Below are 12233 nucleotides of genomic sequence, written 5' to 3' on the forward strand. Positions count from 1 at the left end.
GGCGACACAGTGAACACAAGCACGGGACTGATGCAAAACCTTTACAAGTTACTGGCTAGGCCTGGAGTATTGTGTCATAGAGTCATACAGAATGGAAGCAGACCCTATGTCCAACTTGCCCATTGCAACCAGGTATCCCGAACTGAACTAGTCCCACTTGCCTGCATTTGGTCCATATCCTGCTGAATATTCCCAGTCACGTACCTGTCCAAATTTCTTTAAATGTTGTAACTACCTGCATCTACCACTTCCTCCAGCAGCTCAATCCACTCAGTCGCTGTGTGAAAAAGTTACCCCTTAGGTCCCTTTGAAATCTTTTCCCTCTCATCTTAAACCTATGCCCTCTAGCTTTGGACTCCCCTACTGTTTGAAGATAGACTTGGCTTATTCTCCCTTTCCATGCCCTGCATGATTTTATAAACCTCTCTAAGGTCACCCCTCAGCCTCCGACACTCAGGGAGAATAGCCCCAGCCTATTCAGCCTCTTCCTATAATTCAAATGCTCCAACAGGTTTGGTACATTGAAATACAAGAACGAGCCTCTCAGCACAACAAGGCTGTGCCAGCATTTATGACGGCCCCCTCGCAGAGACGCACCTCTGAACAGTTGGGACTTGAACTTAGGCCTCTGGGCTCCAATGTAGGGGCCCTACCAGAACAGGGCATTCCACTGTTTGTTCTAGTGCACATTGTAGACAATGCAGGTCTGTCAATGGGGGAGGGTGCCAGGGCAAGGTCTATTTCCACGGAAGGTAATGGAGCTTTGGTGATGGGTCGCTAGTCATGCAGATGGCTCATTACTAGAGGGACCTTGTGTTCATTAGCTTCCATTGCGCATCATCCATTTATCACTTATCCAAATATATGGCCTCTCCTCGTGCTCTGAAACCTCTGTCAGCTCAGGATGGCTAGTGTTACTTGTGTTTCTCCCATTGCAGTATTGCGTTATCCACATTGTCGGGTCATGTTGTGTAGTGCACATCAAACCATGACATTCTCTGTCATGTAGATAAGTTCAATGACCCAAGCCTCTACTGCTTCCTCGGGAAGGGACCAATACAGACTAACAACTCTCTCTGACAGAAAAATCTCATATCTGTCTGGAAAGGGAACTCTATTATTCTTAAACTATGTCCCTAGTTCTAATCTGTCCATAAGAGAGACTTACCCATACTCACACTCCACACCTTCCTGCATGCAACCCATAGGCCCCCTCAGGATCTTGTACATTTCTATGAGATCACCTCCCATTCTTCTAAACCCAAATGAGTACAGGCTCAAGCAGGTCAACCTTTTTTTGAAGGATGAGCCCCCTCTTCTTAGGAATGAGTTGAGTGAACCTTCTCTCAACCACTTCAAATTGTACAACTGTTTTTTCAAAACATGTACAGGTCCTCCAGGCGCTTCCTCACCAAAGCCCTGTACAGCTACAGAAAGATTTTCCCTCTTTTAAATTCCATTCCCCTTGCAGTTAACTTCAACATTTCATTTGCCTTCCTAATTATTTGCTGGATGTATATACTGACACGCAATTCATGTATCAGGGTACGCAGATCACTCTGTCCTTTATAATTCTGCAATCTCTCCTATTTAACTAGTTGTCAGCTTTTCTACTCTTTACCAATATTTTATTCCATCCACCATGGTTTGGCCCACTCATTAAACCTGCTGAATATCCCACTTACACTTTTTGGATAAACACCCTACCTCAGAGGGCTGTGAATGGTTCAGGAAGGCAACTTGATGCCTCCTCAAGGACAATTAGGTTAATAAATGCCCGTATTGCAAAAACAAATATATAAATAAATGCAGGCACGCATGCACACACACACACAAATAGCAGTGTCCTTGCTGATAATTATCCTTTATGCTACAGTTGACTCGGATCTTAGAATCTCTACAATCTGAAAGCAGACCATTCGGCCCATCAAGTTCACACTGCTCCTCCAAAGAGCATCCATGCAGTCCCAACCTCCTACCCTAGAATTTTGCAAACTCCACACAGCGAGTTGCCCAAGGCTGGAATCAAACCCAAGTCCCTGGTGTTGTGAGGCAGCAGTGCTAACCGCTGAGCCACTGTGCCAACCTTATCACTGTCTTATTGCTCTTTATGGGAATGTGCTGTGCACAAATTGGCTGTCAACCTTCCTATGTTACAGTAATAACTATGCTTCAATAAATCAGCTGTAAGATGCTTTGGCGTATGCTGAGGAACTGAAAGGTGTGATATGTACGCAAGCTGCTGTCTGGCTGCCTTTCTCTTTGTAGCCTGCTTTTGTTTTTGCACAGGGCATCTTCAGTCCCTTAACAAAAAATCCAAACTTCTTCAGAAATGGGCTGGTCCCAGAGTCATAAGGTACCCAGCACTGATTCCTCCTCCATGTGGATGACTGGCCAATAAGAGAGTGAGGCAGAGACACAAGGAGCTACAGTTATTAATCTGTATGCTGCGCTATTCACTTGTTGTGTTCCATTCTTTGTTGCTGTCAGCTGATCTCTGGCCCCCGAGCAGCAAGCTCGTTCTTTGCTTTTGAAGGAAACAGGGGTCCCATTGTCACTGGAGATACCTCGGGATCAGTTCAAGCGATTAGGATAGTTAGCGTGAGACACGACTTGCATTCCCAAGGTAAAATAAGCCTGGCAACATTCCCAGAACCCCACAGAGCACGCTGCTAATAGCGGTGAGAGCCAACAGTTCGAAACCAACCTTTACACCATGTGTTAGACTTAGCCTGCTTTAAGCTCACTGTTTCACATCAATTCCCTAATCAGTATTGCATGCCACTAGGCATTAGAGCTGTCTTCTATCACCTCAGAGGATAATTCAAGTCACTTCTCTTTCAGCTCTACCCCACATCAAGTTACAGTTCCCATCATTTACACCATCCACATTTATGTAGGGCAGCCACCTGCATAAGGCAAATTGTGCCAACTATACGTCATCACTATGCACGTCAAACACAAAGGCACCACTGAAAAGAGTTCGAGCACATCAGCTATTTTACAGGCAGCTTAGTACCGAGCCCATTTAAAATTCTCCACTGATTTCAAACCAAGTGAAGCTTTTGTGCACCTTCATCAGCTCAAATCTTTAATTACGGCAGACAAATTGTTAAGTGTAGATTTTACTAATCTCTCCTGGGAAATTATATCACTGCAAGGTTGGAAGAAAATTAAAATGTCTGAAGTGTAAAGACAGGAAGGTAGAGAGATTTGCATTTAAACAGCACCTTTCAAAATCTCAAGGTGTCCCAAACCACCTTTCTGCCAATAGAATATGGTTGCACACTACAGAAATTGCTGAAGAAACTCAGCAGGTCTGGTATCACCTGTGGGGAGCACGCACGGATACGAGATGCTGCCAGACCTATCGAGTATGTCCAGCAATTTCAGTTTCTGTCTCAGATTTCCAGCATCCACAATTCTTTATTTTATGTGATGTACACACACCTCAACTATTCCTTCAAAATCTCCCCACCCCCCGACCACATCCTCCATCTCGTCCCCGCTTCCTTGACCTGTCCATCTTTTCTCCCACCTGTCTGCCCCTCCTACTTCACTGACCAAGCCCCACCCCCACTTCCTACCTACACTCACCTCACCTCTACTAGCCTCATCCCCGCCTCCTTGACCTGTACCTCCCACCTATCTACGCCTCCCTCCTCACTGACCAACCCCCATCCCAACTTCCTACCTGCATGCACCTTTACTGGCTTCATCCCCACCTCCTTGACCTGTCCATCTTCTCTTCAACCTATCTGCTCCACTCTCCATCTTCTATCATCGCTTCCCCCTCTCTCTATTTATTTCAGAGCCCCATTCCCCTCCTCATTTCTGAAGAAGTCTCCAGATCTAAAATATCAGCTTTCCCGCTCCTCAGATGCTACCTGGCCTGCTGTGTTCATCCAGCTCCACACCTTGTTATCACCTATTTCATCACCTTTGCCAACAAAGTCCATTTGCCAACCAATTAGCACTTTCCACTCACACAGTATATTTTTTTTTCCCCTTGTCATTGATGCTCTTGCAAATTGTCCAAATGAATGTAAGATGAAAAGCTTCAGCAAAAATGTCTTGTTTCGGCAAGTTTTGCATTACCAAACAACTGTTTATATGTGTTCAAGTTTGATATGTGGCTCATTCGTTGCCCCTGCTGGTTTTTCCTCACAAATCTTGCTAGCTCTTGTAGTTTGAGATCTCTTCAGTATTGATGGAATCAGAAAACATTCCAGTCACAAGTTCCTATCTCATTGACAATACCATTGACAAATTCCTTACACCAACATTTTTAGAATCCATTGAGACTAGTTTTGTTTCCATTGAAAATTTCCTTTGAAACTTTCCATCTTCCCCATCTGTTTCTTGACAGGCTCTTCTCTGATCGGTCGTTCCTCTGTCCGCTCACTCATTTGAGCAGAGCTGTCGCAATTTAGAATTTAACTTCAAAATTTGTCCATGGATTACTGAGCCATTTAAAGTTTCCTCTGGCCCAGCAGGATTTATAATCTTTATTGAGAGACTCCAACGTCTATTCATGCATGTTTGAACTTAGACTCCAGGCTGGTCCCACAGACACACCTCACACCACCACCACCTATATTTGTTTTCGAGTTATAAATTCCTCTTTTCCCTAAAGTAGAAAACCAACTTTCTTGTTGCAGTAACTCATTCCATCTCTAAAATACTTTTACCATTGTTATGATAGAGTCCAGAGGAATGCCCTTTATCTTTATTTTTGTCCACTGCTACACTGACCAAAACACAGTTATATGTTCAGAGATAGTAGGAACTGCAGATGCTGGAGAATCCAAGATAACAAGGCGTAGAGCTGGATGAACACAGCAGGCCAAGCAGCATCTTAGTAGCAGGAAAGCTAACGTTTCGGGCCGACACCGTTCATTAGAAATCATTTCTGAAGAAGGGTCTAGGCCCGAAACGTCAGCTTTCCTGCTCCTAAGATGCCGCTTGGCCTGCTGTATTCATGCAGCTCTACACCTTGTTATCGTAGTTATAGGTTTACCCATTTACTCTTATGACAAATTGGAATATTTTTTCAATTTGGGGTTTAAACTTGACAAAGTTTATCAACCAAGTTTCTTTAACAAGCAAAGAAAAGATTTATAGCAAAACTTAGGCTTATTTACCAAAGGTGTAAAAGCTAATTTACATATAGTTTAAAACATGAAAGTATAAATGTCTATCCTTGTAAATCTCTTTTTGAATGGCCACCCCAGGAAAAAGGAGGAAAGAAATGACGCTCTATCTCTCTTTGCAGAGATTCACTTTGGGCAATAAAACCTTTGGTCAATAATGGTTCATTCTTGAATGCACAACATGTGAGATGGCTGTTAGTCTATCATTCTGAGTGACACTAAATGTAGGCAGTTCTCTCTGGGATGTCCACAAATGCAGCCTCGTAGGAAACAGGGTTCCTCCAGACACTGTTCAAGAGGACAATCAGGTTTGACAGCAAGGACAGTCAAGCTCTGTTTCTTTAACAGGTTGGTCACCTACTGCTCCAAACAATGTCTAAAACAGACACTGCCATCCAAAATAGCCATAAACTCAAACAGCGGGCTCATAGAAAAGAAATTATTATCGCAAGACATGTCACTAGCAAGAAATGTCTCATTAAAAAAAAGGTTCTAAATTGCTTGCATTAACCTCTAAAATAAAAATGGGAATTCACAATGCTTTAAATGCAAGTCCACAAAAATTCACAACATTGAAGTATTCTTCCTTGTTGAGGACTGTCATAGAATTTCTTCTGCAGGACTGTTAAAACTTGAGCTCTTCCCTACTGCTGACTGAGCAGGCGACTGAAAGCTGATCCTGAAGATCACACACTGCTGCTCACCACATTGCATGGACATGCCAGCTCACTGCAGTGTATGAGCTACTGCTCATGAAGATTACCGCCAACATCTTCCGAGTGTAGGAAACCAAATTGTTTGTCTAGTGGTCACTTAGTTTTGTATGACAGTGGAAGATCACATCCCTGGTTAAACTAGAAGAGACTCTTGTAGTTAACAAAATACAGTTTATTACATCAAACAAACGCAGAAGTTGCTGGAAAAGCTCAGCAGGTTGGGCAGCATCTGTGAAGAAAAAATCAGTGTTAATGTTTTGGGTCCAGAGAGCCTCCCTCAATAGAGAAGTTTATTACATGTTAGCAACTAGTTGCAGGTTATTTTAATACAACAAACATAGATAGACTTTGAGGGGGATCATGTCTTAGATTCTCAAAGGAGAGACGGAGAGACCTAATCTGCTCTACCCTGAAGTCCATCTGACATAATCATAAATGGTGGTTTTCATGGCACTCTTCACTATTTACAACACCACACTGCTCCGTACAGCACTGAGCAACAGCCTGGAAGTTGAACTCAGCTATCTTCCCACAAGCCCCTGGGATAAGCGCTGTCATGGGGTTATACAACTTGGAAGACTTACTTGAATTTAAGGCAAGGTGGCAATTATAGCCTGCCCAACCTGGACGACAGAGACAGGCAAATCGGTTTACATCATCCACGCAGGTTCCACCATTGACACAGGGATTACTGGCACACTCGTTTGTATCTGAGGGCAGAGAATGTAAGCAATGGGCAGTATTAGATTCAAAGGAGACATTGTGCTCTTGAACCAGCAAACAATTTACACCTAAACAGCACCTCTACCGAGGTGACCAGCCCCTCGAAGGCACTTCACAGAAGAAACCTCCAGATTGAACAGTAGAAGGAGACATTAGAGCAAGCAATGAGGTAAGTTCGAAAAGAGATTAGAGGCGAGAGACATTTAAGAAGGGGATCCCACAGTCAAAGGTGCTAGACGTTCAAAGGAAGGTACAAATTGACAACGGAGGAGCAAAGAAAATTTGAAAAACACAAAAGACCTGAATTGGAAGAGCCCCGAGGTCTGGGAGGGGCTGTATGACTTGAGAGGAACATAGACATAAGTAGGACGGTGGCCATGGAAGTCCTTGATGCGAATAACATAAATCAGCAAGAACAGAAAATGACAGGCAAATAAATCTGGGAGGATGTGAAGTGTGGTCCTCATCAGAACTCATTTACCAGCACAGACAGGTATCCTACCTCAACTGCATGGAGTCAGTGGAGGGGTGCAGCCCTGCATGGTCTATGAAGTAGGTGTGACACTTAATGAACAGCAAAGCCTGTGCAGACTCAAGACAACATCAGAAACAAAAGAGGATGGTACAGCCAAAGGCATGAGGTGGAAATGGTCTGTGGGCCGCTCCTGCTCCTTCCGCGCGCGCGCGCACACACACACACACACACGCACACACACACGCTCTGGAACTATACCACACCCACGTTATGGCAAGGAAATATAAACAACTCTGAAAAAATTGCAAACTGCAATTTTCCACTGGGTTTGACAGTGTGGAACACAGTGATAGTGATAACCTAGACAGGGTGAATATGGAGGGCATTTAATGCAGTCCTTGAAACCACAGTAATTTGTGTAAAAAGATGCTTACTTTCACATGTCAAAATGAGTTTTTAAAGGGTAGTATCTGTAAGCACTATAGTACGGAGGAAAACAACAGATTTGTGCACAGCAAGATCCCACTAACGGCAATGTAAGAATTACTAGTTAATCTTGTTTAGTGACACAGTTTGAGACATAAATATTGATTAGGGCATCAGAAAGAGCTTCTTGACAGAGCGGCGTGGGATCATTTGGGAAATGCACTGCAACAGAGGGATTCACACAATATTGCGGATTGTTTGCTCTGGATTAGGATTTTAACCTTTGATTCAGGTGGGAGCATCCCCAATTTAACTACAAGGTGGACAAAACGCTTCATACCACCTTGACGTGGTCCATGGTTATACCAGGCCTGATGTATGTTATAAATCAGGAAGTGATAATATTTCCCTCAGAGAAGAATGAAACAGGCGATCGGCTCATATTCTGGGCAGGGCAAAAATATACCCCTCCCCAAACCCTCCACTGAGCCCCCTTGCACCATCCCTGTTCACCTAACTCCCTTGTGTCATCTCAATCTCCCCCAGTTTCCTTGCAGCCTCCCTCATCCCTCACCTCACTGGGCCCAGTGAGCTGATGGCATCTCTCCACTCCCCCAGCGCCCACATCAGCTAGGCCCAGCCTTCAAACTCCAGATCCTGCAGAACTCCCTCCCTGACAACACTTGCTCCTTCAGGCAGATACTTTCTCTCTCCCTCTCTGCTGAGCAAACACAGGAAAAACCCACCCTGAGAGCGGAATGGTAACAGGGTACTTTGTCCTTCTGTTCCATTCTAGAAGGTGACTTTTCTCCAAGTGGTCACCCCCATGGTTGAATTTTCCTAGTCAATTTGGAGATTATGAGGGCAGAACTGCCCACCACTCCTGGTCATTTTGAGTTTTGCAACGAAGGCTAATGTGTTGAATTCCCCAACTAGAGGAGGGAGGTCTGGTTGAAGAAATCATCTCTTGGTAGTAGGGCTAGATCGATCGCCTTGGCTATGTTCAATCACCTTAAGAGGGTTGGGAGAGAAACTTCCCACATTGGTTGCTTAACTGTTCTGGGGGTCATCTGTTATGTTGACTTTGTCAGAAGGTCACATGTTACCCCGAATGGCAGGTGCCATTACTGTGATGCAAAAGGTATCACAGTGTGTGGCCTAGGTTGGATGGACCAAATAGCCTGTTATCTGCACCTCTCCAGACACTTTTCACAGTATTATATCAGTGTTCATTGGAGGAGCTGCCTGTGTGTTTAGGCCTATCTTTTGAGCTAATTTTATGTGACCATATTTTCCAGGCTGATCTTATTTTTCTCTCTTGTCTCTCACATCCTTTAATAAAACTACACGTAGTTGTCCACAGCTTCTTCTTTTGACAACTTATAAGCAGTGGTCAGGTAGGTAATGGCCTGTTAATCCAGAGACTCAGGTAACATGCTGGGGACCCGGGTTCAAATCCCACCATGTCCAATGGTGGAATTTGAATTCAATAAATATCTGGAATTAAGAATCCAGTGGTGATCATTGACAAGTGGCCTTTGGGGAAGAAAACTGCCATGCTTACCATAACTGGCCTACATGTGACTCCAGACCCCCAGCAGTGTAGTTGTCTCTTAACTGCCCTCAGGGCAATAAATGCTGGGTGTAGACAGTAGTGGCCAATCCTGCTAATGAATATAACAAAGCACCAATACCAGTTGTGCCATGCTTTTCCATATGGCAGAAGACATGGTTTCTTTGAACTACCAGCTGTCTTGATAAGACTGTGTCTTCATATGCCAAAGCTGTTCCCAGCTAACATGCCTGTATTAGCATTTTGAACATCCTGATCGAATATCCACTAGCCTTCCTTGGGTCAGTTTAATAGACAGCAATTCAATCCTCTCTATTCTTAAAGAATGCACATTGGTCTCAGTATCAATTCCAGTATTCTTCACTAACACCAATCTTGTAATTCTACAAACTGGGTCCAAGTGATTATGTCTTTTATGGTACTGTACAACACTTGTATATTTCAGTGTCAGCTCCTGTACATATGCACACTAGCTGATGGAAATTGTGCTCACCCACCACCACTGTACAACACATGTCCCTTTATTAATTCCCGTGCACATACACAGTGAACAAAGGGAAGTAACTCGTTCACATTAGCTGACCTGGGCAAGAGGGAGCAGTTTACTCAGGAATGTTAGTGGATCAGATTTTGCTCCAAAACAACTGCTTATTCAATTCTATAAAGGTGCTTACTGTAATTAGAGGGTTAGTGAAGTGAGATACTGTAATGGGAGGCACAGGTTTACCAAAATATTACCTTCACAATGTAATCCAAGAAGATTGAACACTTAAGACGCTACAGTTATTATTAATTATCGAAGTGGCTGGTGCTTCTGAGTCTGTGCAATAAAATGGGCCATGTCAGCTCAACAAAAGCCTTTGAACTCGCGTCAAAATGAATTTTGCTGCCATTATATAGGAATTACTGCACTATGAGTCTCTGGGTTGGAGTTCTTAAGCAGGAATAGCATATAATTATATTGCTGACACACCAGGAATATCAACAGTACTCCAGAAGTGAGTTCTTAAAACCAGTAGTGGAATGCAACGTTTCTGGCTTGCAATATAAACATTTATTTTTTACCTCACTTAGTGCTGGACACTTACTTTTACAGAAAGACAGTCGTCCACTCCATGTCCTGTCTTTGAGGCACACCCTGGTGTTTGATCCCACTAAGACAAAACCAGGATCACAGGTAAAGTGTACCTCATGGCCAACTAAATACCTGCTTCCATACTTCTTTCCATTATTCGGAGCATTGAGTTTGGGACAAGTTTCTGTGGAAATGAAATGTAGAAAGTGAAACTGAGGAGAAACAAGGTCACAGGTTACTACGGTGAAGGATGGTTTCTGGCCTGGGCCATGGCCTTAAAAAAGAAAGAACTTAAAACTGGAATACAGCTTCTACAACCTGGCTACATGCCATAATGTGTCAGATAAATATGTGTGTTATTACTTGCCATGTGCTCACTGTTGTGATGAAGGCATAGGAGCAGCCAATTTACACGCAGCAAACTTCAATAAGCAATGAGATACATGATCAGAACTTTGCTTCATGTCATTCCATGAAATATTTTAATCCCAACTATCACCTTGGTTTAGCATCTTATGAAAAGAGGCCACATTTCTAAGTGTGGCACTAAAGAGAAAGTATAGATTACAAGCTCATGTCTCTAGAATGGGAACTTACCCGCACTGTGAAGGAAAAAGTATAAATAAATATGGCCAAATTGAAGGATAAATGGGTTATTTGCCTATAAGCATGGGCATAAAGAATTTTGTAAAAGGTTACATATCAAGAAAGACACACAAAAATTGCACACCTGCATATTTTTTCAGTACATCAACAGGAATGACAACATTAGATTTTATAAAAATGAGTTTATACTGAACTGGAATTTTTACAACTTTAACCATGTTAGTCAAGGTTCTGTGTTTTAAGATTATAATGGAAAGTAGCCTCCACTACCCTGGTTAGGTTGGCTTTTGTAGAATTAATGAAGCCTGCAATTTATGTAGTATTTGAATGTGAGACAATGTTTATCAGGACCAGAAAGAGCTGCTATGTTATGTAGAAATTATGTTCCAGTTTTAGTTGTGAACATCTAAAGGGGCTAAACCTAACTATAATTTAAGACATAGCTCCTACATATATCAGATATACATGCAGCCTCAAAGAACAATAAGTTGTCTTATGTCGTATACACATTTGATAAGAATCTGATAAGAAGTTGAAAGAAACATTTTATGCTTTAGATTCTTTAAACTCACGTCTACTAACATCTCGTTACAAGGAAAAGGCTTGACTACCAAGGCTCAGCGGTGATTTTTTCTCTAACTGGGAGTGAGTCACTCCTTGGAGGATTAAGATAAATGCAAAACTAATTGATGAATTTTCTATTCAAAATACTTTACAACTTACAATAGCAATTACAACTTAGATTCGCTACTAGAAATAACACTACTTATTCAGAATCTACTTAATGTTACAATTGGCCTTTTCCACCCAATTGTATGTTTGGCTGTTTAATGAACTTTTCTATGTTTTAGAATTGATATTGTTTCACATGCTACTACCTGACTTCAGGCTGCAAAGCAGTTAGTGATTGCTACACATTAAAATGGAGTTATTTCTTTAATTCATGAAAATAAAACATTTTAACACCTAATTAACACATTTGGGAAACTATGAAAGGAGGTTCAGAAACTTTAAAGAAATGTGGTGGCCATATCATAAAAGTTCCGAGGGAGCGGAGGTCTTAAGTTGTTACGGTGACATGACTGCTGGAGTCAGAGGTTGTATTTGCACATCCTAGTAAAAATGGACACAGATGAAAGTGTGTTGAAAAAGGAGAAAACAGCAGCCTAGTTAATCGAGCACTTTGCATCTGTTTTCACAACAGAAGAAGACGGCAAAATCAATAATACCAGGCAATCTAAAAACAAATGAGTGAAGGAAGCTTAATCAATATACAATCAGCAAAACAAAGTCAAAAGGAACCAAGAGACAATAGCTTCCATGATCTGATGTTTTCTTTCAGAGGCTTTTTATTTTTGAACAACAGGTAGGGAAAATACATCAGTCAGAATTTTTCACAAATCAATAACTTCAAGCAATTGTGTCATTACATGGGAAATTTACCAACATCACTTCATTGTTTATGATGGGACGGCAGGAAAAATCA

The 12233-nt window shown here is 42.3% G+C and overlaps 1 protein-coding gene across 1 annotated transcript in view; it reads right to left on the reverse strand.

Annotated features, from left to right (window-relative positions):
- Positions 1–12233, reverse strand: part of LOC125455761 (fibulin-7-like) — a 46738-nt gene that overhangs the window by 10372 nt on the left and 24133 nt on the right. Inside the window, exons 3-4 of the mRNA XM_048538174.2 lie at positions 10155–10325; positions 6454–6579 (exon numbers count right to left, since the gene is read on the reverse strand). Coding sequence (XP_048394131.1) covers positions 6454–6579; positions 10155–10325 — 297 coding nt within the window. The remainder of the gene's footprint in view (positions 1–6453; positions 6580–10154; positions 10326–12233) is intronic.

The sequence above is a fragment of the Stegostoma tigrinum genome, chromosome 10, assembly GCF_030684315.1.
Source record: "Stegostoma tigrinum isolate sSteTig4 chromosome 10, sSteTig4.hap1, whole genome shotgun sequence".
NCBI classification, from domain to species: domain Eukaryota; kingdom Metazoa; phylum Chordata; class Chondrichthyes; order Orectolobiformes; family Stegostomatidae; genus Stegostoma; species Stegostoma tigrinum.